We start from the raw sequence: 27,951 nt of genomic DNA, 5'->3' as shown, positions 1-27,951 counted from the left end.
AGTGTGAATGCATATGGTACCATGAAGCACAGCAGACTCATTCATATTCGGTGTTTACCTAGCATTCAGCAATTTTCTTGTTGTAGCTGGGGCAAGAAAGAGAATTCTCTGTTTGAGCCTTGGCATGAAAAGTACATGTAACTATCTTCGGTGTAATAAATTGACAATGGTGTATTTAGCTCAAACTACAAGTTGAAAATGATAAGGATTTTACTATGCCACTGTTCTAAACAAGTCTGAAGTACTATTTTGATAATTTTAAAATCAAATTGGATTAATTCTGAAATACCACATTAACATAAACCTTGTTTTTTTATATAGCATCGCGCATAACTTCAAAAATGCTTCACAGTCAAACATTAAAGAATTTTAGGTATGGTTGTTAAAAGAAATTGCGGTATTCAACTTGTGTAAAGAACGGTCTCACAAAGAAAATTTGGCCTGTTTTAGTGATGTTGCTTAAGTAATAAACATTGCTAAGAACTTCCATGCTCTTCTCCAAAATAACAAGGTGGATTTTATGTATCCAACAGAGAGGGCAGGTGGGTCTTGGTTAACATCTCCTGTGAAGATGATAGGACCTCCAACACCTGACTCCATCACTGCGACAATGCTCAGGTCTCTGGACTGGATCTTGAACTTATAACCAACCAACTCAGATGTGACAGCCTGACCAATGAAGCCATGGATGACACCATAACTTCAGTTTCTCCCTCTGACTAATTAAACAGCCCACTTCACACGAAGAGTAAGAATACACAAGGCAGTGCTGACTCCAACTATTCTATTATCTCAGATGACAAATATTAAGAGGGCTCACAAAAGTAAGCTACACAAATTAACCAGAACCAAATGCAACTATTAATTTGCACTAACTTTAGTTCACCTATGATAAAACCACTAGAATTGGCAAAAATAACCAGGATGAATAGCAGGAAGGAAATCATTTGAGACACCATTCCTGACTGCAATCCAATGACTCCTAGCGAAAAAAGTGCTAGTGTACAGATATCAAGGAAGGTCTACAGCAATACCTCTAGAGGTCAATAGCTCATCAGCACTCACCACCTAGGTTTAGATTTGAATAAGAGTCAAGTAGGTGAAGCTAAGTGTGTAACTGGTAATAGCAATACTGTCTCCCAACATGAATCAGCAGTGCAAGAACTGAAGAGTACTTCCTCTTTTGCAAAATACAAGAACTTCATAAATTCACATTAATTCCCAACAAAGATGCCGAATCATCCTAATTTTATTCATTACCAGTGAACAGGTAGGAAAATATTCTATACAAAAAGAATGGTGCTACAAAATGTATGCAAAGTTACTGCTAGTACTGCCTTCATTTCTGAAGAGAAGTTAATTTTTTAACGTCTTTCCATGATTATTCAGCGTAAACTCTTGAAATCCAGTAGTAAATATGAGCAAAGGTCCTTCAGATATTTCTGAAATTCTGTTATTGTCTAAACAAAGAAAGAATGGATGGCTCATTCATCATGTCAGCTATTTACACTGAGTTTGCCAACACGTCCTGTTGCAGTTGGCAATAAACACTGATCAAACAGGCAATGACTACTCAACTTGTGAAGTGTTATGATCCCCGTAGGGACTGATAACTTTTTTGAAAAAAAAAGAATTTCCTAGTGACAGAAGCAAAGGGGTGCATAACAAGATTTTACGTTTTAACACTTTTACTGCAACAGAAATTCAAATCAACATTAGCCAAAAACTGAGTGGCAATACACTGAACTGCAGAAAGCTGCTTAACATATATAAATATGTCGTGACATTTTAAATTATCATGCAAAGAAGAAATGCGCTCATGTGTTTAGAAGTATGAAATTCTTCCTGGCTTTACAAGGAAATTTTCTTCCTGACCAACCATCCCACCTCAAAAAGTGAATCTTCATGATTCGTCCCCAAGCAGCTTCAATACCAGGTCACACAGGTTTTTCTCCGCAGATTTTGAAGGATTTACCTTCCTCTTCTCCAAACTATTCCATTTTATTTTGAATTCAAGTAAACAGTTTAAAATATAATCATCTTAATAAATCCAATGTTTGTAATTAGTTTCTGAAAGTAGAGGAATCGTTGGCTGCAACACTAAATGCACTGACACTGGGAACAAAGAAAGGAAACAAATGTAACAGCTGTCTAACTCAGCAGACCCTGCTTAGCTCTGCACAGAAAGCGAGTTCAGTTTTGCTGGTATACATTTGTGCAAAGCTATCCTGAAAGGTACAGGGCTCATCCTAATAAGTTACTGTAAACTAATTTATAAAACAGTTCCTAGCACATGCAATTATTCACCTTTAGTTACAAGATTAACACTCACCATCAGGCACTGCCATTTCTCATTTGGTGCTGCACAACACTCTCTGCAACATGTGGGACTTCATCAGGTTCAAAAGATGCCTTTCCATCTTCGAGAGCATCTTTCCATTCTAGTCCCAATTATAAGCCACTCCTGTCAAAAATCAACCATTTTCCTCAGCTTCATCAATACCCTTGGCAATAGTTCAGGCTAATCTGAATGGTAAGTAAGTTTGTCAACTGCTCAATCCCATATTCTAAACTATACAAAAAACTCCAAACATAAGCTGTCTTCATTTCTACCTCACTCACTGATATTACTGCTTTGTCACTGGACACTTGATAAAGGTTTAGCAAAGTCTGAGCTTAAATTGTAATTCTGCCCAAAAAAATCTAACTCTTGACACTAGTCTCATATTTCTGTGTCCTGCTTAATGTTCATCAGATCTCCTTTAACATACCTGTCTCAAAACCTCTCTCACTATTCACAAGATCTTGCTCGGCCTCATCCTTCCATAACTTCATAAATTCTTCTAATCTCTTGTTTCTCACTTATCCATTATTCCTTCACTCTGGCTTTGTTCTCGTTATCTTCTGTTCTACCTTCAGCCATCCGAGTCTTGAGTTTTCTTGGCACCATTCAAGTACTCTCCTGAAAACTTTCTACCTTGACAGTGCTATTGCTCCATCTAGAGCCTTCTCAAACTCTCTTTTCAACTATGTCTTCTCCCACTATTTTGCAGTTTTTGTTTTTATTTGCATCTGAGCATCTTGAGGTATTTTAGTAAAGTAAAAGGTATTATACAAATGCAAACTTTTGTTGTTGGTTATGAGTCTACCATATTAGCATTTGGGACAGATCTAGGATGTTGGGATTAACTTTACAGAGCGGGATAACAGGTAGAAAAGTACATTTACACAACAATGCTCTCGAGAGTGGTGACCCACCAATACACGTTTCACACTGTTAAACTGACATCAGTTAAATGGCTGCAATTGAGCATATATTACCTGTACAGGGCGGTTTCCCAAGAAATTCAAGTCCATATTTTCACCAAACAAGTATCCCTCAGGATGCGGTGTATCAAACTTCTCACCACCCATGAAAAAATGACTTGCAAAGTAATTCCCTGGAATATGAGATAGTAAACTTGTTACAAACATCTCTGTAAATACAATTCCTTCAAGATCAAAAAGTGCAGATAACTAGTATTTAGGAATAATTCAGAAAAGATTGCATTTGAACATGACATTACTGTATAAATTGACAGACTGACTCAAAACCCACAAGATTGGCTGCTGTGGAAACAAAGATTAAATGATTCTACAAACCACATGGGAGCACATCCAAAAGATTTTATATGCAATTTCAGGTACCTCACTTTGACACGTAAAAAGTACTTTTTATAAAAAGATATCCTTTTTTCCCTGGGGATGAAGCCAAAGAACCGCCTAATGTGTGAACCTACCCTTCACTGATGGCAATTACATAAGTGAACTTGGTCCATTTATGTGTACAATTATATTTTATGGTCCTAACAGCATTGACAAATTTCAATGGCCAAAATGTGGTTAACTTAACTGCCCTCTGAAATGGCCCAGCAAGCCATTAATTCCAAGAGCATTAGGAGATGGGCAAGAAATACTGGCTTTGACCATGACACCTACCATCAGCAGCAATCACTCACTAATAACAATGGTCATCTACTTAGGAATTTCAGTGTCAGGGGTTCTTTGGGTCCCTGCGTGACTAATGAGCTCGATCCTACAGCCACATCTCCGACCACGCTTTCAGCAGGCATTTCTGGAAAATGCATGTGGTTCTTAGCCTTGAGATCACTGCAGTGTCATTATAACTTACAAATAAATAAAGAACCTCTTTCTCACTTGAAGCTTCAAGTCTTCTTCCATTATAATTAATTAAAAAACTCTCATTTACAAAATGTACTACACAAAACATTTCCTCACTGTTACAATGTTCAACATAACAATGTCTCAGGAAAAAAATATTAGATCCTAAACAGCCTGCTCCACATCTGTATAAATCGTATAACTACATTGTACAGAAGAGGCCCTTCAGCCCATCAAGTTACAGCAACAATAAACTACTCTAAATCTACACTAGTCCCACTTTCCAGCAGTTGGCCTATAGCTTTGAAAGTTATGACATTTCAAGCCTGGGGACTGGTTTAGATTGGGAGGATGATTGGTATGGACTGGTTGGACCAAAGGGTTTGTTTTTGTGCGATATGACTCAAGTATTTTTCAAAGGATGAGAGGCAGTGCATTCCAGATTCCCATCACCCTCTGGATGAAAAACATTTTCCTGAAATCTTCTCTAAGCACCCTACATTTCACCTTAAAACTATGCCCCCTTGTGACTGACCCTTCAAATGAAGGGAACAGCTGCTTTCTATCTAGCCGGTCCATGCTCTCATAATCTAATAAATCTCAATAAGGTCCTCTCTCAAACTTCTCTGCTCCAAATGCGCAGATGTTTTTAAAAGACATAAGAACAACCAGAATTAAGACACAGCAAGAATTGTGTTATCTGGCAACCTACTAATTGGAATGTCTGATACCTTATCCTTAGAACATAAAATACTGACATTGTCCATCTGAAGTGTTTGCAAATACTGAACTTAAGGTTAAAATATTTTTCCCTTGGTATTTACAATGGAAAAAAAAAATCAAGTAAAAGGCTACACCTCTGCAAGCTATTGCATATATCAAAGCATATTTTTGTTCTATTTCTAAAGATAATCATGAATAACAATGAGTTAACTGGGCACAAACACTTTCCCAGTGAGCCAAACAATAGAAATTTTACTGAAAGAAATTCAATTTCAGTGGCTTGCTTTGCTTCCTTGAACATTTTGCCGAAAGGGGTGCCAATGTTAGAACCCGGATATTTAGACGTTTCACTACATATCAAGAAACAATCATCCATCTCCCCATATTTAAAGGCCCAATATAACTTCACATATGTCAACGAAATGCCAACATGCAACAGTCAAAACTCCAAAGTTATCAATATTTTCAAGCCACAATTAACAGCTTTAGCAGCATTTTAATTATGGAATGGTTAAGAAAAAAAAATGATGTTTAAGATCCTTAGGGTATTGATATAATTTTCAAACCCTATTTCTTTAAGTGAAATGTCAGAAGTTGCTATGCAACTCAATGCACCAAATAGGAGACAGGAAGAGGCTGTTGTATTATAGCATTATCTGGTTGAGTCACCACCAGATTTCATAAGTATTGTTCCAAATATGTATCATAAACTATTAAAAATAGGAGCAGAACTACATGTGTTTCTATGCCATGTATTTTTTTTTTAATTTGTTGGTACTATTATTAATTCAGATTGCATAACTGGCCAGTAATTACCGAAATTCAAGGTGGATTAAAAAAGTGATCTGCCAGATTCCTGCACAATACAAATCTAGTAATGGCAGTAATGAAGTAGCTGGTATCAGTGAACAGTACAACTATTCATATTCTACTTCTTCCTATTTTTCCTTTTAAAACACCAAGTCCTTGCATTTCCAAAGTTATAACAACCCCTGAAAATGAATGGGGAATTTTGTATTCTTTATTTAACTCATCACTAATAATATGTAATGACTTAACTCACCTGATTAGATCAAGTAAATCAAAATATTTTGCAGGGTTTTCCCATAGCAAAACTTCTAGATACTAAACAAATTTAAATCTAAAGGATTAAAAGGGGTACCAAAAGACTACAAAGTTAACAGAATCCCGAAAGTGTGGAAACAGGCCATTTGGTCCACCAGGTTTACACCATCCCTCCAAACAGCATCCCACCCAGACCAACCCCCTTACTGTATTCCAGTAGGCCTCCATTTCCCATGGTCAATCCATCTAACCGACACTTCTTTGGACTGTGGGAGCACCTAGAGAAAACCCACATATGCACAGGCAGAATGTGCAAACTCTGCACAGACTGCCACCTGAGAATGGAATCAAACCTGGGTCACTATCTCTATGAGGCAACAGTGCTAACCAATGAATCACCACACTGCCACAGAGATTGGAGATTGGCTAAAGCACAGAAGACTGAGAGAATGAACAAAGACGAAATTTTCAGGATCAGCAGGCTGTGACACGTGGATTGCTCCAAGGATCTGCACAGGGATCTCAGCTATTTACAACCAGACCATAATATAAATGATTCAGAACTGTATAAACTAGAACAGGGACAATGGTGTAATGGTATCGTCATGGAACAAGTAATCCAGAGTCCCAGGCTACTTCTGAGGGCATGGGTTCAAATCCCACCACAGCAGCTGATGCTGCCTGTTAACAGGAGAAATAATTCAAAGTTTGGGATTGAACGGAAATTCAAACAGAGCATGTTAACCAAATACATCATTGGAATACAGTTTCTCCTGGACTGTCAAGCTCTACAGAGAGGAATGAAAGAAGTTAGAAAGAAACATCTGAAAGGCAACAGAGCTGAAATGCATAATAAACGTGACGGACAGCAATGTACAAGTACAACACCGTCCTTCACTGCTAGGAATTTGGAAGAGGCGGCTTTCACAGATATACTATGATATATGCCAATCTTTGGCCAATGAGATATTTAATAAATCTAAACAGCTGACTGCACACTTAGCTCTTGTCAATCACTGAATCATGGAACAATGGCCAGAACTGCCTTCAAATTTTTTTTTAAGAAGTTACATTTTGGGCTTTTTTCACCTTGGCTGCTCTTTTATATTGGTAGAGTTCCGCACATTAGACCAACTCTGCCAAATGGCTTTACTACCAATACAACATTCAACAAATGTGCTACGTTCATTACATTCTGCAAGTTGTCACAGCAGCGGTGCAAAGCTGTTGAAGTTACAAGTGTCAGCACTGTGTCTAAAAGCAACAGAAAGTTACGGTTTTAAGCAACAGTCCAGTCCCAAACTTTGCTCAGTGGAGGCGAGTAAATACCACAAAATTATTTCTCATGTAATACACAATGCAGGCAGTCATTTTGTATTAATTTATTCCCTAGATTTAAATATCTTTAGTATTTACAAGTTTTGCCAAGGGAAAACGCCACAATAATTTATTTAACCAATCAAACCAGTTCAGTTGCCATTTGTTACAGGATTATCATTCACTATTGTTATTTAAAAACACAAAATAGCATTCTTGTCTTGGAAAATGACTGGCAATTTGGGGAAGTTCTAATAACACTGGGAATTGATTGTAAACACTTTACACATTACTGCACAGATTTCAAAGCATCTGCCAAAAACAAACAACAGCTGCCACATTTTTGCACATTGAAGCAAAACTCCTCACAAATGTCACTTAAAATGCCAGAAGCTTTTAAACTAATATTTTCCACCCATTACAGTAAGGGGACATTGGGGTGGTGCCAGAGGTCTACACAAATACAAATGCTCATGACAGTCTGCAAGGACGAATCTAAAGTCTTGTCCATTTAAGCTGGGTAGAGTCAAACCTTTTCAAGACAATAATTCAGGACAAACTTAAATTGGACAAATGTGGATTCATTAAGGGAAACCAGCATAGCACGAATCTGTTAAAGGCAATCTGTGCTTAACTAAGGTTTTCATTGAGGTAGCAGAAAGGGTTGATGAGAAGAATGCAAGGTAATAAAGTGTGGAGCTGGATGAACACAGCAGGCCAAGCAGCATCTCAGGAGCACAAAAGCTGACGTTTCGGGCCTAGACCCTTCATCAGAGAGGGGGACGGGGAGAGGGAACTGGAATAAATAGGGAGAGAGGGGGAGGCGGACCGAAGATGGAGAGAAAACAAGATAGGTAGAGAGGAGAGTATAGGTGAGGAGGTAGGGAGGGGATAGGTCAGTCCAGGGAAGATGGACAGGTCAAGGAGGCAGGAAGAGGTGGTAGGTGGGAAATGGAGGTGCGGCTCGAGGTGGGAGGAAGGGATGGGTGAGAGGAAGAACAGGTTAGGGAGGCAGAGACAGGCTGGGCTGGTTTTGGGATGCAGTGGGGGAGGGAACGAGCTGGGCTGGTTCTGTGACGCAGTGGGGGGAGGGGAGATTTTGAAGCTTGTGAAGTCCACATTGATACCATCGGGCTGCAGGGTTCCCAAGCGGAATAGGAGTTGCTGTTCCTGCAACCTTCGGTGGCATCATTGTGGCACTGCAGGAGACCCATTACGGACATGTCGTCTGAGGAATGGGAGGGGGAGTTGAAATGGTTCGCGACTGGGAGGTGCAGCTGTTTGTTGCGAACCGAGCGGAGGTGTTCTGCAAAGCGGTCCCCAAGCCTCCGCTTGGTTTCTCCAATGTAGAGGAAGCCACACCGGGTGCAATGGATACAATATACCTCATTGGCAGATATGCAAGTGAACATCTGCATGATATGGAAGGTCATCTTGGGGCCTGGGATGGGGGTGAGGAAGGAGGCGTGGGGGCAAATGTAGCACTTCCTGCGGTTGCAGGGGAAGGTGCCGGGTGTGGTGGGGTTGGAGGGGAGTGTGGAGTGGACAAGGGAGTCGCAGAGAGAGTGGTCTCTCCGGAAGGCAGACAAGGGTGGGGATGGACAAATACCTTGGGTGGTGGGGTCGGATTGTAGATGGCCGAAGTGTCAGAAGATGATACGTTGTATCCGGAGGTTGGTGGGGTGGTATCTTGGATTCTCCAGCATCTGCAGTTCCCATTATCACATGAGAAGAATGCAGTTAATTTGTGTACGTGAGTGCCCAAAAGAGGTTTGATAAAGTGCCACAAAATAAGCTGTTGGCTTGGTTGAAAACCAATTGAATAAAAGGAATACTGACAGAAGAAAAAGAACTTGGGTGCACTTTTTTAAAATAAGCAATCTCTTATTTTATTTTCTCTTAGAAGGTTGTTAGGCTGTGGAATTCTCTTCCCAGAAAGCAGTGGAAGCTGATCATTGAATCTATTCAATGACGGATTTTGGATAGTCAAGGGATTTAAGGGTTGGTGGAATAGGAGAGGGCGGGAAAGAAAGGAGGCAAGACCTACAAACAGGAATGCAGAATTAAGGCCACAACTAGATCAGCCATGGTCTTGCTGAATAGCAGTGCAGGTTTGAAGGGCCAAGTGGCCTACTTAGGCTATGCATTCTTCAGAAGAAAACTGGCAGTGTTACAGGAAATACTGAATAACACCAAAAACTCATTCTTTTAGACTGGAAGAAGGTAGACAGTGGGACTTTCCAGGGGTCAGAGCCAAGACCAATGCTTTCTTGATCTTTATTAATGATGAATGCTTCAGTCTACAGGGAACAACATTCCAATTTAACAGATGACACAAAATTTGAAGGAGTGTGAACTGTAAGGATTAAAGATATTCTTCAAACCAGCACAGAATGGATGGACATATGACAGTAAAATGTGTGAAGAAGTACGTTTTGATTATAAAATACACCTGTATCATACTTTTGGAAACTTGCATTTTAAATTGAGATCAAATAGATCTTTAGTTCTATGGCCAATAAAAAATTTCAGAATCATTCAGAGCAGTAGGCTAAAACTTAGTTCCAAGAAAGCGCATGATTTAGTTAACTGTAAACACAAGTAACTTGACAAAGAGTCCAGCAGACGAAGTTAAGCTTTTGTAACATACTGGGAAAATAGACCAGGGCCACTACCTTTATTTGAGTTCATTTCAGATTCACAATAGCAGAAGGGCAGGTTTGTTTATGAAGTCTCCAAGCTGAGACAGGATGTGTCGGGAGAATAAGGGTCGCAAATCAAAACACCAATTTTCCTATTCCTCTGATGCTGCCTGGCCTGCCGTGCTCCTCCAGCATCGGCAGTTCTTACTATCTCTGATGAGAAGGAGAAATATAACTGAGGTGTATAAAATCAAAGGGCTTTGCTAAAGTTTTTACAGAGAACAGGGAACAGAGAACACAGTCCCTTACCAGAGTTCAATGCTCCAACGGCCATCAAGCATTCACAAGGGAACTCAAGATCATGTTTCTCGTACTTTAGCTCTTATTGTATTGCATTTGTTTTGTCTCGTTTCGTACTAATTTTAAAAAAGGATTTCTGATTTAATGGCGCTTGTCTTCTTTTGAATGGCCAACTCCATCCTTCTGAAGCTCAAGACTGTCAATTTGTACAGGGATAATTCTCTCAGTCTCAAATCCAGTGACCAAAATCGTAGATCCAAGTTTCACAGCTATTTTCTATAGCTCAGCATAACAGGCAGCATCATTTTGACATCAGTATTGCAAAACCCATTAGAAGAAGTTCCATATTTAAGGCAGCATACTAGCGTAGTGGTTAGCACTGGGACCTCAGTGCCAGGGACACAGGTTCAATTCCAGCCCGAGTGACTGTGCAGAGTTTGCACATTTTCCCAGGTTAGGACAATAGATCATGCTAAATTGCCACATAGTGTCCGATGATGCACAGGTTAGGTGGATTAGCCATTGGAAATGCTTGGGGGGGGGGGGGGGGTAATAGGGATAAGTGGGATGCTCTTCAGAAGGCGGTGCAGACCCAATAGGCTGAATGGCCTTTCCTCACTGTAGGGATTCTATGATTCTATAATTCAAACTTAACATAATGAAAACCAGTGGATTTTGATGGTGCTTCATTGATTCAGTATTTAACACATCATGACAGGGGATTTATCCTCATTTGCAATTTAATGAATGAGCAGTTCAGGATTTGAAAAACTGCCAATTAACAATCAATCAATCAATCAATCTCTTTTGTAAATGCCCTCAAGATTCAAATTACAACTCTCTATCTCCATGTGTTTTTAATTAAAGGTCTGCTTAAGATCATTATTTATCAGCTCAAAATAGTAGACAAGAAAATTATGCTGTTGAAAATACACATTTATGCCTTTTCATCCATTAACACAATAAATATTACTATAAATGGTTAAATTCTTTTAAGAGGAATAAAACACTATACATTAACAAGGTTCAAGGTGCAATGACATTTCTGTGGGTGTGCAGCAACTAGTTGAAAACTAGAAGATGCAACAATAAGGAGTGAAATAAGCCAATAGTGCGCAAGTCAGGTCATTGCCTTCTTTGATGCTTATCAAAACAAAATGGTCACTGCCAGGGAGACCAAGAATATCCAAACCTCACTACTAGGATTGCTGGTCTCTAGTCGACATGTTGAAAAGTAAAATATGCAAAAACGTTTTGCCATGTAGATTTTACATTACAGGATTGAAAAGTCTGCAAATCTCCCATGCAATTTTGACTGCAGAAATTGTTTGCTTACATTTACCACAGCTGCTTCTATTTACCTAGTACCCTTAATGTATTAAACGATCTCAAGGACTTCCATATGAGAATTACCAAAAACATTCGACACAGCACTAGGCAAGGAGATGTCAGGCCAGGTGATCAAGAGCTTTGTCCGAGAGGCAGGTTTTAAGAAGCTTTCTAAAGGAGGGTCAGAACTGGTAAGCAGGTTTGGAGCGTGGCATAATAGGAATGGTGGAACAATTAAAGTTGGCAATATGCAAAAAGCCAATTTTGGTTTGGCAGAGTACACAGATTTTCATGGCTTTTAGGGTGGAGGAGGGATTCAAAGACAGGGAATGATGAATGCAGGAAGGGATTTTAAAACAAAGGCAAGAATTTCAAAATAAAAATGCAATCTAGGAGCCAAAGTAGGTTATAAGATAGATAACACATTGTGGAGCTGGAGGAACACAGAAAACAAAGCAGCAAAGGAGCAGGAAAGCTGACATTTCAGGACGGGACCCATCTTCAGGAAGACCCTTCTCTCTGAGATTTCTGGATTTCAGGATGCTGGAAGCAATATTATAGATGACCTCAAATATAATAGTTCAAGCATTTAGCAACAACTCTTAAGCGTCTTCTTTCCTTCATCCAATTTTATCCTACAATTGAGGGTTATTCTTTTCTGAACATATTCCTTCTTGAAGATACTGACTTTCACTGGTGTGTGGGAACCAGAATACCTACCTAACTCTTTACACTTAAGAAACCAAAAACCAATAATCACTGACAGTAGTCAAAGCTAAATGGGTTTAAATCCCACCACAGCAGCTGCTGAAATTTAGGGGGCAGGTAGTGACCCTTCTGCAAAACCAGCTCTGTGTTCAAGTCCATCTCTGGGACTTAACAGTCTTGGAAACTGCATACATAGAAGATTATCAATCTTCTTATTAAAGGTAAAGTCCCAGGGACTGTCCCTGACTCTGGAATTTTTTTGGAGACTTGGTTACAAAGGAGGCAGTTATTGAGCACTCTGCATCCAAGCTGTCACAGGAACAACACACGTAGTCCCATTCATCCACCTTCACTTGGTGGTCCTGAAAACTTCTATTTGGATATCATCAAATGCTTTTTCGAAAAACTCCTCCACATTCTCCAGCAGTACACTCCAATACCCAAGCATTCACTGCATGCAAAATAAAATTCCCCATATCACAGTTGTTTTCTTTATCAGTGACCTCCAAATTGGTGACCTCTGCTTATTGATTCTTCTGTCAATGTAAAAATGTTTGCCTATCTGTTCTGTCTGGACCAAAATTTTGAATACTGAATCATTTAACCTAATTTTACTAAACAAATTCCTGACTTTTCCATTCAAAAAAATACCTGAATGCAAGAGGGATTAGGGCAATCCTCCACAGGCTCATAAGAAATAGGAGATGATCATTCAGCCCCTGAGCCTGCCCCACCAATCAGTAAGATCACAGCGAATCTGACTGCAGCAACTCATTATCACTTCGAGATTAACCAAGAATAGTAATGAAACCTGAAACATTAATTACTTTTGCGTCCTACTGCAGTATCAGGTAAAGCAGTTAGGGCAATACATTTCAGAGATGGTAGGAACTGCAGGAGAATCTGAGATAACAAGGTGTCGAGCTGGATGAACACAGCAGGCTCAGCAGCAGAGGATCAGGAAGGCTGATGTTTCAGGCCTAGACCCACTCATCCCTAAAACATCTAGATAACAGAGACCTAATCAGACTCCTGCTTGTTGACTACAGCTCTGCCTTCAATACCATTCTCACTCCAGACTGATCTCAAAACTGTCACCTTGGTCTCAGCTCTGCCCTCCGCAAATGAATCCTCAGCTTTCTCACCCATAGGCTGCAACCAGTGAGGATAAGTAACTGCACCACCTCCACAATAACACTTAACACTGGAGACCCCCAAGGATGAATCTTCAGCCCTCAAAATGTGCACCTCCAACTGTGTCATCAAATTCTGAATGAACGCCATCTACAAGTTCACTGACAACACCACCATAGTGGGATGGATACCTAACAATGAGTCAAAATACAGAAGGGGGATAAGATGGCTTGGTGATGTGGTGCAATGAAAACAATCCGTCTTCCAACAACAAAACTAAAGAGCTGATCGCCGAGTTCAGAAAGGAGGCGAACACGCCCCCATCTACATCAACAGGGCTATGAAAAATCCCAAGGTGGAAGACATTAATTGGAAAACAGAACATTGCGAGAAATAAGAAAAAGCATTGTATTTGAAATTTCCGTTATTGGGAGGTGCTAGCAATATAAAACTTGATTTCAATGATGCTTGTTATGCAAATCTTGATGACAAGTTTTTCAATAACAGCAGGGTTTATAATTTGACTAGTGGGAAAGCGAGGTAAAGTGTTGCCCTTTAGCTTGAGAAGCTTAGAAGACCAGAAGAGTAATAACAGTACAGTCAGGGATACAGACTTTCACTCTTGATAAGGCGACAGATGAGACACTTAATAAATTCTATAAAGAGATTCAGCAGTAATACATAAGGAGTGGTTTACTGATAACATATCACCATAGGATAAGATATACGCAACAAAATATATGAATGAAATCAATACTGAGAGACAGTAGGAACTGCAGATATTGGAGTCTGAGATAACAAGGTGTAGAGCTGGATGAACACAGCAGGCCAGGGAGCATCAGAGAAGCAAGAAAGCTGACGTTTCAGATCTGGACTCTTCTTCAAAAAGGTCCAGCTCTACCCCTTGTTGCCAGAGGATCAATACTGCAGTTTTAAAACAGATGCTTAAGAATGGAGAGATCTCCAGATTGAAACGGCTGGATAGCAACAGTCAACTATCTTACATAACAACCCCAACCCCAACCCCAACCTCACCATCAAACCCGCAGACAAGGGTGGCGCAGTGGTAGTATGGCGCACTGACCTCTACATCGCCGAGGCCAGACGCCAACTCTCCGACACCACCTCCTACCGCCCCCTCGATCATGACCCCACACCCAAGCACCAAACCATCATCTCCAACACCATTCACGACCTCATCACCTCAGGGGACCTCCCAGCCACAGCCTCCAACCTCATTGTTCCCCAACCCCGCACGGCCCGTTTCTATCTCCTTCCCAAAATCCACAAACCTGCCTGCCCTGGTCGACCCATCGTCTCAGCCTGCTCCTGCCCCACCGAACTCATCTCCACCTATCTGGACTCCATTTTCTCCCCTTTGGTCCAGGAACTCCCCACCTACGTCCGTGACACCACCCACGCCCTCCACCTCCTCCAGGACTTCCAATTCCCTGGCCCCCAACACCTCATATTCACCATGGACGTCCAGTCCCGATACACCTGCATTCCGCATGCAGATGGCCTCAAGGCCCTCCGCTTCTTCCTGTCCCGCAGGCCCGACCAGTCCCCCTCCACCGACACTCTCATCCGCCTAGCTGAACTCGTCCTCACCCTCAACAACTTCTCTTTTGACTCCTCCCACTTCCTACAGACAAAGGGGGTGGCCATGGGCACACGCATGGGCCCCAGCTATGCCTGCCTCTTTGTAGGTTACGTAGAACAGTCCCTCTTCCACACCTACACAGGCCCCAAACCCCACCTCTTCCTCCGGTACATTGATGACTGTATTGGCGCTGCCTCTTGCTCCCCAGAGGAGCTCGAACAGTTCATCCACTTCACCAACACCTTCCACCCCAACCTTCAGTTCACCTGGGCCATCTCCAGCACATCCCTCACCTTCCTGGACCTCTCAGTCTCCATCTCAGGCAACCAGCTTGTAACTGATGTCCATTTCAAGCCCACCGACTCCCACAGCTACCTAGAATACACCTCCTCCCACCCACCCTCCTGCACAAATTCCATCCCCTATTCCCAATTCCTCCGACTCCGCCGCATCTGCTCCCACGATAAGACATTCCACTCCCGCACATCCCAGATGTCCAAGTTCTTCAAGGACCGCAACCTTCCCCCCCCACAGTGATCGAGAATGCCCTTGACCGCGTCTCCCGTATTTCCCGCTACACATCCCTCACACCCCGCCCCCGCCACAACCGCCCTAAGAGGATCCCCCTCGTTCTCACACACCACCCTACCAACCTCTGGATACAACGCATCATCCTCCGACACTTCCGCCATTTACAATCCCACCCCACCACCCAAGACATTTTTCCATCCCCACCCGTCTGCTTTCCGGAGAAACCACTCTCTCCATGACTCCCTTGTTCGCTCCACACTGCCCTCCAACCCCACCACACCCGCCACCTTCCCCTGCAACCGCAGGAAATGCTACACTTGCCCCCACACCTCCTCCCTCACCCCTATCCCAGGCCCCAAGATGACATTCCACATTAAGCAGAGGTTCACCTGCACATCTGCCAATGTGGTATACTGCATCCACTGTACCCGGTGTGGCTTCCTCTACATTGGGGAAACCAAGCGGAGGCTTGGAGACCGCTTTGCAGAACACCTCCGCTCAGTTCGCAACATACAACTGCACCTCCCAGTCGCAAACCATTTCCACTCCCCCTCCCATTCTCTAGATGACATGTCCATCATGGGCCTCCTGCAGTGCCACAATGATGCCACCCGAAGGTTGCAGGAACAGCAACTCATATTCCGCCTGGAAACCCTGCAGCCTAATGGTATCAATGTGGACTTCACCAGTTTCAAAATCTCCCCTTCCCCTACTGCATCCCTAAACCAGCCCAGTTCGTCCCCTCCCCCCACTGCACCACACAACCAGCCCAGCTCTTCCCCCCCACCCACTGCATCCCAAAACCAGTCGCACCTGTCTCTGCCTCCCTAACCGGTTCTTCCTCTCACCCATCCCTTCCTCCCACCCCAAGCCGCACCCCCATCTACCTACTAACCTCATCCCACCTCCTTGACCTGTCCGTCTTCCCTGGACTGACCTATCCCCTCCCTACCTCCCCACCTATCTTCTTTACTCTCCATCTTCGGTCCGCCTCCCCCTCTCTCCCTATTTATTCCAGTTCCCTCTCCCCATCCCCCTCTCTGATGAAGGGTCTAGGCCCGAAACGTCAGCTTTTGTGCTCCTGAGATGCTGCTTGGCCTGCTGTGTTCATCCAGCCTCACATTTTATCTTACATAACATGTTACTTTCTTTGTTAGATTTACAAACTGATAGACATACCAGAAAAAGAATATTTAAAACTTTATATTCCCATTCCTTTGCAAAGTAATCTGTCATTCTGAACATTTTGTTTAGTGTAAATTAATTTTATCTGAAAAAAAATGGATAATCTTATCATCTAATATGGTCTGAAAGAATGCACGAGACCTATGGAATGAGGAAACAAGTGACGCAAATATGAATATTTAATTAGGTGTGAATTCGGTTGCATAAATAAGAGGTGGTAGTGGACAGTGCTATGGAGTGTGGCTACCCAAAGTAAAGATCTCACATAAAAGTGTGGGTGTGAATTCCGTTTAAATACAGATATGTTTTGGAACAAAACACACATAGATTGAATCGCTTCCTTCTGCACAGTAACAACTTATTCTTTCAGGAGCAAGATTTCAGTGAATCAGCATCTAAGCAACCAATAAAGCATAGAACATACAACAATACAGAGCAGAACAGGCCCTTCAGCCCTCGATGTTGCCCTGACCTGTGAACTAATCTAAGCCCATCCCCTAACACTATCCCATCGTCATCCATATGCCTACCCAAGGACTGTTTAAACGCCCCTAATGTGGCTGAGTTAACTACATTGGCAGGCAGGGCGTTCCACGCCCTTACCACTCTCTGAGTAAAGAACCTGCCTCTAACATCTGTCTTAAATCTATCACCCCTCAATTTGTAGCTATGCCCCCCTCGTACAAGCCGATGTCATCATCCTATGAAAAAGGCTCTCACTGTCCACCCTATCTAATCTTCTGATCATCTTGCATGTCTCTATTAAATTCCCTCTTAGCCTTCTTCTCTCCAATGAGAACAGACCTACGTCCCTCAGCCTCTACTCATAATACCTTTGCTCCAGACCAGGCAACATCCTGGTAAATCTCCTCTGCACGTTCTCCAATGCTTCTACATCCTTCCTATAATGGGGCGACCAGAACTGTATGCAAAATTCCAAGTGAGGCCGCACTAGCGTTTTGTACAGTTGCAGCATGACATCATGGCTCCGGAAATCAATCCCTCTACCAATAAAACCGAACACACCATATGCCTTCTTTACAGCACTATCAGCCTGGGTGGCAACTTTCAGGGATCTATGTACATGGACACCAAGATCCCTCTGCACATCCACATTACCAAGAATCCTTCCATTGACCCAGTATTCTGCCTTTCCATTATTCTTCCCAAAGTTCATCACCTCATACTTATCTGCATTGAACTCCATTTGCCACCTTTCAGCACAATTCTGAAGTTTATCCAAGTCTCTCTGCAACTTGCAACATTCTTCCACACTGTCCACCACTCCACCGACTTTAGTGTCATCTGCAAACTTACAAACCCATCCACCTATGCCTGCATCTAAGTCATTTATAAAAATGACAAACAGCAGTGATCCCAAAACAGATCCTTGTGGCACACCACTAGTAACCAGACTCCAGACTGAATATTTTCCATCAACCACCACTTGGTGCCTTCTTACAGAAAGCCAGTTTCTAATCCAAACTGCTAAATCTCCCTCAATTCCGTGCCTCTGTATTTCCTCCAATAGCCTACCATGTGAAACCTTATTAAAGGCTTTACTGAAATCCATGTACACCATGTCAACTGCCCTACCCCCATCCACATGTTTGGTCACCTTCTCAAAAAACACGACCTGCCCTTGACGAATCCATGCTGACTATCTCCAATCAAATTATTGCTTGCTAATGATTATAAATCATATCTCTCATAATCCTTTCCAAAGATTTTCCTACAACAGACATAAGGCTCACTGGTCTATAATTATCTGGGTCATCTCTACTGCTCTTTTTGAACAAGGGCACAACATTTGCAATCCTCCCGTCCTCTGGCACTAATCATGTAGACAATGATCACTCAAAAATCAAGGCCAAAGGCTCTGCCATCTCCTCCCTAGCTTCCCAGAGAATCCTATGAAAAATCCCATCTGGCCCTGGGAATTTATCTACCTTCACACCTTCCAAAATTGATAACACCTCCTCCTTACTAACCTCAATTCTTTCAATTCTAATAGCCCATAACTCAGCCTTCTCCCCTACAATATTCTCCTTTTCCTGAGTGAAAACAGATGAGAAATATTCATTTAGCACCTCTCTGATCTCCACAGGGTCCACACACAACTTCTCACTTCTGTCTTTGACTGGCTCTATTCCTACCCTAGTCATCCTCTTATTCCTCACATACCTATATAAAAAGCTTTACGGTTCTCCTTTATTCTACCTGCTAATGTCTGCTCATGTCCCCTCCTTGTTCTTCTTAAACTCTCTCTTTAAATCCTTCCTAGCTAATCCGTAACTCTCCATTGCCTCATCTGAATCATCACGTCTCAACGTCACATAAGCCTCCCTCTTCCGCTTAACAAGAGATACAATTTCTTTAGTAAACCAGGGTCCCCTTACCTTATCACTTCCTCCCTACCTGACAGGGACATACCTATCAAGGACATGCAATATCTGTTCCGTAAACCAGGTCCACATTTCGATTGTCTCCAACCCCTGCACTTTGCTACCCCATTCTATGACTCCTAAGTCTTGCCTAATTGCATTATAATTGCCCTTCCCCCATTTATGGCTCTTGCTCTGTGGCATGTTCCTATCCCTTTCCATTGCTAAACTAAACATAACCGAATTATGGTCACTCTCTCCAAAGTGCTCACCTACCACTAAATCAAACACCTGGCCTGGTTCACTACCAAGTACCAGATCCAATGTGGCCTCCCCTCTTGTTGGTCCTTCAACGCACTGTGTCAAGAAACCCTCCTGTACACATTGGACAAAAACTGATCCATCCAACATATTAGAGTTATAACATTTCCAGTCAATGTTGGGGAAGTTAAAGTCTCCCGGAATGACCAACCTGTTCCTTTCACTCCTGCCCAGAATCGTTTTGCCAATCCTCTCCTCCACATCCCTGGAACTTTGTGGAGGCCTATAAAAAAAACTCCCAGTGTGGCCTCTCCTTTCCTGTTTCTGACCTCAACCCATACCACCTCAGTAGACGAGTCCTCATCAAAAGTTCTATCAGCCACCATTATACTGTCCTTGACTAACAAAGCCACACCTCCCCTTCTTTTACCACCTTCCCTGATATTTATGAAAGATCTAAACCCTGGAACCTGCAACATCCATTCCTGACCTTGCTCTATCCATGTCTCCGAAATGGCCACAACATCGAAGTCCCAGGTACCTACCCATGTTGCAAGCTCACCTACTTTATTCCAGATACTCCTGGCATTGAAGTTGACACACTTCAATCCAACTTGCTGTCTGCCAGCATACTCCTGTGACAGTGAAATCCTGTCCATGTCCTCCATACTCTCATCCTCCTGTGTACTGGAACTACACCACAGGGTCCCATCCCCCTGCTGAGCTAGCTTAAATCCACTCTAATAGCACTAGCAAAATTTCCTGCCCAGGATATTAGTGCCCCTCTGGTTCAAGTGGAGACCATTCTGTTTGTAGATGTCCCACCTTCCCCAGAATGAGCCCTAATTATCCATATACCTGAAACCCTCCCTCCTGCACTATCCCTGCAGCCACGTGTTCAACTGATATCTCTCCCTGTTCCTCACCTCGCTATCACGTAGCACGGGTAACAAACAAGAGATAACCACACTGTTTGTTCTAGCTCTCAGCTTCCACCCTAGCTCCCTGAAATCCTGTCTTACATCCATATAGGCAGACAAAAGATATTACAGACGTGCACAAAACCAGGTCTTTTCATGCACTAAAGTGGTACGTTTAACGTCAAGCCTTTCTTAACACATTATCCCTGAAACAATGGGAACTGCAAATGCTGGAGAATCCAAGTTAACAAAGTGTAGAGCTGGATGAACACAGCAGACCAAGCAGCATCTAAGATGCTGCTTGGTCTGCTGTGTTCATCCAACTCTACACTTTGTTGTTGCCTTCCAAATTATATCAGACACTAGACAAAAAGCCATTAGGTGCGCTCAACCCTATGAATGAATCTTGGAGTTCATATTTTGCATATTTCAAGGCAATAGTGAGCTAACAAAGACACACCAAAAAAAGGTTATGAACTCATTCAAAAAGCAGTCAGCCAAAATGGGATAGAAAGGAAGACAAGCAAAAGGTCACAGAACAAAAAAAAACTGAATTTCTTTGATTAAACAAATAGGAATAAAACAAAGCTAAATCTGAGTCTTAACTGGTCACAATGGGTATCTGGTCAGCCCCATCGCTTCTCTACATACAGTAGTACAGGAAAGTCGTCAGACCTGGTATGGTGCAGATCTATAATTCTAATCCTAAAATGAGAGAAAACATCTTACCTCCAGTATGCTTCTCCATTCCATTTGATACACAATCGCCCATCCTCAATTGTAAAAGGTGGACCACGTAAATGTCAGGATTGGTTTTAGATCAGTAGGGCAAACAGTGCCTTCTACGGAGGAGCCAAACACTTCTCAAAATTTCTACACTAGTTTTTACCGGTTTGTATCCTTCAATGGTGATTTTCGTCAGCTGTTACTGAAAAATTCCACGTTAATAATTAAACTGCAGTGTATTAAAATTCCTTATGCTGTCGCACTGAAAACAATTAAGCAACTCATTACACCTCTGGTCCTTGAGATTTTGGTGTAAATATTAACAAATTGCTGTGTAAATTTTACAAAAAGAGAGAAGGCAAGCATTTTCCAAAATAGCAATGGCACTCCCCAAATGGCATACTGTTTATCCAGAAAGCAGCTCAGTAGTGGAAACCAGGAAGGGGTCAGATTCAAAGCCCCTCCTGTTTGAAATATTATTACCTGATCTCTGGTATATCCAGCATTATCCAGTATTATTTTTGAGCTAGTTGGTCTCTGACTGGCTGATGGGAGTGAGAAGGTATATAAGTCACACAGTCTTCATACGAGTGGAAAACAAAGTAAGATCAAGCATATTATGGAGCAAGCTGCTGGAAAACTATTGTACGCTGTGGATTAATTACTTGACAAACATATCACATTACTTTTGACAAACAGCACTTTGTGATTGAAATTCTGCTGTAATTTAATTATTTATTATATTTCTTTATAATATATCCTATTGTTGTAGCTCCACATTTGTTTGAATCTTACTCTGTTACTGCACTGAAACAGGAGTCCCAATCGTCACAATTCCACCCTGAATCCTTTGGATCCCCACAACCTAACTCCCATCACCAAATCCACCCGATAATCCAGAGTTCTGCCTGAAGCCAAGCACCTATCCACTCACCCAGGACTCTACTTTTTCCAACCAGTTGGCAACCAAACCTGGTTCTCCTACTTGCCATCTTCTTCTCCCCACCCCCACCTCACTCATGTTTTCTCCCATCGACTATCTGTGGTTTCAGCACATTTAAATCTTGAATTGTGCATGAACTATTGAGAAAGGGGCTGGTTTCAATATCAAACATAACATTTCTGATCCTGATTGGAAGATCTGAGCCATGAACTCTATTCCTCTTTCCAAATTTATTACATAAAGCATTCTGTATATATTTGATTGCTCCTTCAATCTGGCACTAGTACCAGCATAGCCCCTGTGAATCTATCTTAGTCTCCATCTCTTCTACATGTTACCACTCGATGCCATCATTCAAAGGACAGGGCATGAAACAAATTCATCCAACTCAAATGGGAAGACAAAAGCTATAATAAATGTCGCAGGTAGTCAAAATGATAGTTCATTCCAAAGGTGTGGCGATTACTCCCTGTGCTTCCTTTGACTCAGGATTTATTTTTAAGTGGTTGCACCTCTGAATGCATGCCAAGAAGTCACAAAAAATAAGCTCAATTTTTCTTCAGCTCTCCCGATTGCTTTTTCCTCTGCTCCCTGCTACCCCTCCAGTAACTGGGACGATGAGTGGAGCAGCAGCTAGGGCAGGAAGTTTGGAACTGGTCACTGGTGAAGCTGAAACAATATCCTAGGGGGTGTCTCATTCATTTGGAACTTAGAAGAGAACCTAGGGTGCAAACAACAAAAGGAAAGAATGGAGACAGCTAGAAAACCAGAAATTGAGGTCAGGTGCAGGACCAGTGCAGCAAGAACACAGGCAGCAATAAACAGGTAGAAGCATGCCGGATTTTAGTTTTGTAAGGCAGTGATAGGTGGAACAGAAACAGAAATTACTGGGAAAGCTCAGCAGGTCTGGCAGCATTTGTGAAGAGAAATCAGAGTTAACGTTTTGGGTCTGGTCACTGGACTGAAACATGAACTCTGATTTCTCTTCACAGATGCTGCCAGATGCTTTTGTTTCCGATTTACAGCATCCACAGTTCTTCCACTTTTTATTTAACGATAGGTGGAGACTCGGGAGGCTATGAAATATGAAAGAAGAAACGGCAACCATTCAGGTTTTCATCTTGTCTTTTATTCTCTCACTTAAAATGCTTACGCCTTTTTTCATTAAATAGCAGAATTTGAGGCGAAGCTGAACTTAGTTTATTACTGGAAACTATATTTAGGTGATGAACTAACACTTTTCAGACATTTCATTTCTGGTTTTGAGGCACTCTGCACAAGTTACCAAAGACATGACTTTGCAAACTAAGTTTCTTTTTAATATAGCAATGAAACAAGGCTAACATACTGTTACAACATGTTTAATCCCCAATTTAAGACAGACAAGCTGCTTTATGGTTTATTTGATACTTTTTCTTTCAAAAACAGACAGACAATCACAGAAGGAATTTTATTACACAATGATAAAGAATTTACCAGAAACTTTAAATCAGCAGCAAACCAAAGATTTTTCTGATTTTTGGAGGCATTGAGCAAGAAACTAGTGAGGTGCATATCTCAGTCGGGTGGTCCATAATCTCAAGACACTTAGAATTGGAGGGTCATCCAGCTGGATGCTTCCGAGCAGCCCACAGAATAACAGGAACACTGAGGAGAATCAAAGTGAATTCTTGTCGGCTGTGGAACACTTTGGTTTGGTCCCACAGAAAAGGAAGGGACCTTCCAGTGTCTGCAAAGTAGAGGGGAACTTTTGAGTGGAAGTCAAAGGAGAACAGGTTGAACGAATCCTTGTTGAGATTTAAGCTTAAAAATGAAATGTTTATCAAATATAGTGTTAAGTAACAATACTTCTTTTATGTAATTCTTGGACAGCACAGTTATTGTTCAAAAGATGAAACCTTGCAGCATAATTCTGTTAATAACGAGGAATTTAATTTTCTTTTTAAAATTTTTGTCTCATGCAAGTTTAAAAATCTATATACTGCCACAATTCAGAGCGACTGTGAATCTACTAACAATAAATCAAAAATGACAACAAGGGCGAATGAAACTGGAAATATCGGGAATGGGGCAGTGGAGGGAATTACCAACAGTATTCATTGTAACATTATTGATTGTAATATGCAATTTTCTAAGCTTTACCATCAAAAGCTCTTAGTGAATACCAAGTGACATAACTGTAAATAGTGTTCGGGGAAAGTGGGAGTATAAACTTCACAACTTACGCAGTACCTTTGTGCAGTGAAACATCCCCGAACATTTCGTAGGTCTGTTTCCAACTGAAATTTGATATAAGATAAGAAGCGATCAAAACAAATGGTCAAAAGCTTGGGCAGCAACAAGGTTAAAAGTCAAAGAAAGAAAAATGGAATTTCAGAGTTTATGGCCAAATATCAGCAATGAGCAAAAATGCAGGAACGGAGAGGCCTTGCAACACTGCAAGTGTTGCAGAGGCAGGGAATAGAATAGAACATAGACAATTCTGCAGATTATTCCTCTATAACAGCATGATAATTCTTAACGGTCAAAACATCTCTCTGGTCCAGATTCATTTTTAATTTGCATCAGTTTACATAGCAGAAGACAGAAAAAGCATATCAGGACTTTAACAGTCAGGGACAGAGCTGAGCCTTGTGGCCATCACTAAGGAGCAGGTGTGGGGAAACTGAAGGGTCTGAATGTGGATTAATCACCTGGAACAGATGGACTACACCCCAGAGTTCAAAAAGGCAACAGCTGAAGAGATTGTAGAGGCAATGATGCTGATCTTTCAGGAATCACTGGAGTCAGGGAGAGTGCCAGAGGACTCGCGAATGGCTAAATGTAACACCCCTGATTAAGAAGGGGGGGGAAGTGGAAGGGGGGGGGGGGGGGGAAGTGGAAGGGGGGGGGGGGGGGAAGTGGAAGGGGGGGGGGGGGGAAGTGGAAGGGGGGGGGGGGGGAAGTGGAAGGGGGGGGGGGGGGGAAGTGGAAGGGGGGGGGGGGGGGAAGTGGAAGGGGGGGGGGGGGGGGAAGTGGAAGGGGGGGGGGGGGGGGAAGTGGAAGGGGGGGGGGGGAAGTGGAAGGGGGGGGGGGGGGAAGTGGAAGGGGGGGGGGGGGGGGGAAGTGGAAGGGGGGGGGGGGAAGTGGAAGGGGGGGGGGGGGGGGAAGTGGAAGGGGGGGGGGGGGGGAGTGGAAGGGGGGGGGGGGGGGGAAGTGGAAGGGGGGGGGGGAAGTGGAAGGGGGGGGGGGGGAAGTGGAAGGGGGGGGGGGGAAGTGGAAGGGGGGGGGGGGAAGTGGAAGGGGGGGGGGGGAAGTGGAAGGGGGGGGGGGAAGTGGAAGGGGGGGGGGAGTGGAAGGGGGGGGGGGAGTGGAAGGGGGGGGGGGAAGTGGAAGGGGGGGGGGGGAAGTGGAAGGGGGGGGGGGGGAAGTGGAAGGGGGGGGGGGGGAAGTGGAAGGGGGGGGGGGGAAGTGGAAGGGGGGGGGGGGGAAGTGGAAGGGGGGGGGGGAAGTGGAAGGGGGGGGGGAAGTGGAAGGGGGGGGGGAAGTGGAAGGGGGGGGGGAAGTGGAAGGGGGGGGGAAGTGGAAGGGGGGGGGGAAGTGGAAGGGGGGGGGGAAGTGGAAGGGGGGGGGAAGTGGAAGGGGGGGGGAGTGGAAGGGGGGGGGAGTGGAAGGGGGGGGGAAGTGGAGGGGGGGGAGTGGAAGGGGGGGGGGAGTGGAAGGGGGGGGGGGGAGTGGAAGGGGGGGGGGGAGTGGAAGGGGGGGGGGGAGTGGAAGGGGGGGGAAGTGGAAGGGGGGGGAAGTGGAAGGGGGGGGGAAGTGGAAGGGGGGGAGTGGAAGGGGGGGGTGGAAGGGGGGGGGGAGTGGAAGTGGGGGGGAGTGGAAGGGGGGGGGAGTGGAAGGGGGGGGGAGTGGAAGGGGGGGGGAGTGGAAGGGGGGGGGAGTGGAAGGGGGGGGAGGAAGGGAAGGGGGGGGAGAAGGGAAGGGGGGGGAGAAGGGAAGGGGGGGAGTGGAAGGGGGGGGGAGTGGAAGGGGGGGGAGTGGAAGGGGGGGGGGGAGTGGAAGGGGGGGGGGAGTGGAAGGGGGGGGGGAGTGGAAGGGGGGGGGAAGGGGGGGAAGGGGGGGGGAGGAGGGGGGGGAGGAAGGGGGGGGAGGGAAGGGGGGCGGAAGGGAAGGGGGGGGGGGAAGGGAACGGGGGGGGAAGGGAACGGGGGGGAGGGGGGGGGGGAGGGGGGGGGAGGAGTGGAAGGGGGGGGGGAGGGAACGGGGGGGAGGGAACGGGGGGGGAGGGAACGGGGGGGGAAGTGGAAGGGGGGGGAGTGGAAGGGGGGGGAGTGGAAGGGGGGGGAGTGGAAGGGGGGGGAGTGGAAGGGGGGGGGAAGTGGAAGGGGGGGGAAGTGGAAGGGGGGGGGGGAAGTGGAAGGGGGGGGGGGAAGTGGAAGGGGGGGGGGGGAGTGGAAGGGGGGGGGGGAGTGGAAGGGGGGGGGGGGAGTGGAAGGGGGGGGGAGTGGAAGGGGGGGGGGAAGTGGAAGGGGGGGGGGGGAAGTGGAAGGGGGGGGGAGTGGAAGGGGGGGGGAGTGGAAGGGGGGGGGGAGTGGAAGGGGGGGGGGAGTGGAAGGGGGGGGGGAGTGGAAGGGGGGGGGAAGTGGAAGGGGGGGGAAGTGGAAGGGGGGGGGGGGAAGGGAACGGGGGGGGGAAGGGAACGGGGGGGGGAAGGGAACGGGGGGGGAAGGGAACGGGGGGGGAAGGGAACGGGGGGGGGAAGGGAACGGGGGGGGAGGAGTGGAAGGGGGGGGAGGGGAAGTGGAAGGGGGGGGGGAGGAGTGGAAGGGGGGGGGAAGTGGAAGGGGGGGGGAAGTGGAAGGGGGGGGGGGAAGTGGAAGGGGGGGGAGTGAAGGGGGGAGTGGAAGGGGGGGGGAGTGGAAGGGGGGGGGGAGTGGAAGGGGGGGGGAGTGGAAGGGGGGGGGAGTGGAAGGGGGGGGGAGTGGAAGGGGGGGGGGAGTGGAAGGGGGGGGAGTGGAAGGGGGGGGGAGAAGGGAAGGGGGGGGGGAGAAGGGAAGGGGGGGAGAAGGGAAGGGGGGGAGAAGGAAGGGGGGGGAGGGAAGGGGGGGGAGGGACGGGGGGGGAGGAAGGGGGGGGGGAGGTGGAAGGGGGGGGAGGAGTGGAAGGGGGGGGAGGAGTGGAAGGGGGGGGAGGAGTGGAGGGGGGAGGAGTGAGGGGGGAGGAGTGGGGGGGGGGAGTGGAGGGGGGGGGAGTGGTGGGGGGGGTGTGGTAGGGGGGGGGAGTGGAAGGGGGGGGAGTGGAAGGGGGGGGGAGTGGAAGGGGGGGGGAGTGGAAGGGGGGGAGTGGAAGGGGGGGGGGGGAGTGGAAGGGGGGGGGGAGTGGAAGGGGGGGGGGAGTGGGAAGGGGGGGGGAAGGGGGGGGAAGGGGGGGGGAGGAGGGGGGGGGAGGAAGGGGGGGGGAGGGAAGGGGGGCGGAAGGGAAGGGGGGGGAAGGGAACGGGGGGGGAAGGGAACGGGGGGGGAGGGGGGGGAGGGGGGGAGGAGTGGAGGGGGGGGAGGAACGGGGGGGAGGGACGGAGGGGGGGAGGAGGGAGGGGGGAGGAGGGAAGGGGGGGGAAGTGGAAGGGGGGGGGGAAGTGGAAGGGGGGGGGGGGGGGAAGGGGGGGAGTGGAGGGGGGGAGTGGAAGGGGGGGGGAGTGGAAGGGGGGGGGGGGAGTGGAAGGGGGGGGGAGTGGAAGGGGGGGGAGGTGAAGGGGGGGGGGAGTGGAAGGGGGGGGGAAGTGGAAGGGGGGAGAGTGGAAGGGGGGGGAAGTGGAAGGGGGGGGGAAGTGGAAGGGGGGGGGGAAGTGGAAGGGGGGGGGGAAGTGGAGGGGGGGGGAAGTGGAAGGGGGGGGGGAGTGGAAGGGGGGGGAAGTGGAAGGGGGGGGGAAGTGGAAGGGGGGGGAAGTGGAAGGGGGGGGAAGTGGAAGGGGGGGGAAGGGAACGGGGGGGGAAGGGAACGGGGGGGGAGGAGTGGGAAGGGGGGGGGGAGGGGAAGT

At 45.6% G+C, this 27,951-nt stretch overlaps 1 protein-coding gene and 1 long non-coding RNA gene across 6 annotated transcripts in view; both read right to left on the bottom strand.

The window, feature by feature from the left end:
- LOC125462244 (E3 ubiquitin-protein ligase MGRN1-like) overlaps window positions 1-27,951 on the bottom strand; it is a 149,119-nt gene that overhangs the window by 101,708 nt on the left and 19,460 nt on the right. For 4 of the 5 annotated variants that reach the window (XM_048552043.2, XM_048552044.2, XM_048552045.2 and 1 more), the window contains exon 2: window positions 3,322-3,440. In XM_048552043.2, the coding sequence (XP_048408000.1) occupies window positions 3,322-3,440 (119 nt within the window). Of the gene's footprint in view, window positions 1-3,321; window positions 3,441-20,992; window positions 21,172-27,951 lie in introns of those variants that run through there. The other variant, XM_048552046.2, reaches the window with a different exon arrangement.
- LOC132210894 (uncharacterized) lies at window positions 23,122-24,740 on the bottom strand. The gene is made up of 3 exons (XR_009447107.1): window positions 24,626-24,740; window positions 24,165-24,211; window positions 23,122-23,661 (listed from the first exon to the last, which is right to left on the bottom strand). It is a non-coding gene; the product is annotated as an uncharacterized LOC132210894 (long non-coding RNA).

The sequence above is a fragment of the Stegostoma tigrinum genome, chromosome 23 (assembly GCF_030684315.1).
Source record: "Stegostoma tigrinum isolate sSteTig4 chromosome 23, sSteTig4.hap1, whole genome shotgun sequence".
Lineage (NCBI taxonomy): Eukaryota > Metazoa > Chordata > Chondrichthyes > Orectolobiformes > Stegostomatidae > Stegostoma > Stegostoma tigrinum.
Note: the sequence above shows the minus strand (reverse complement) of the source record. Positions and strands in the feature narration are given on the sequence as shown.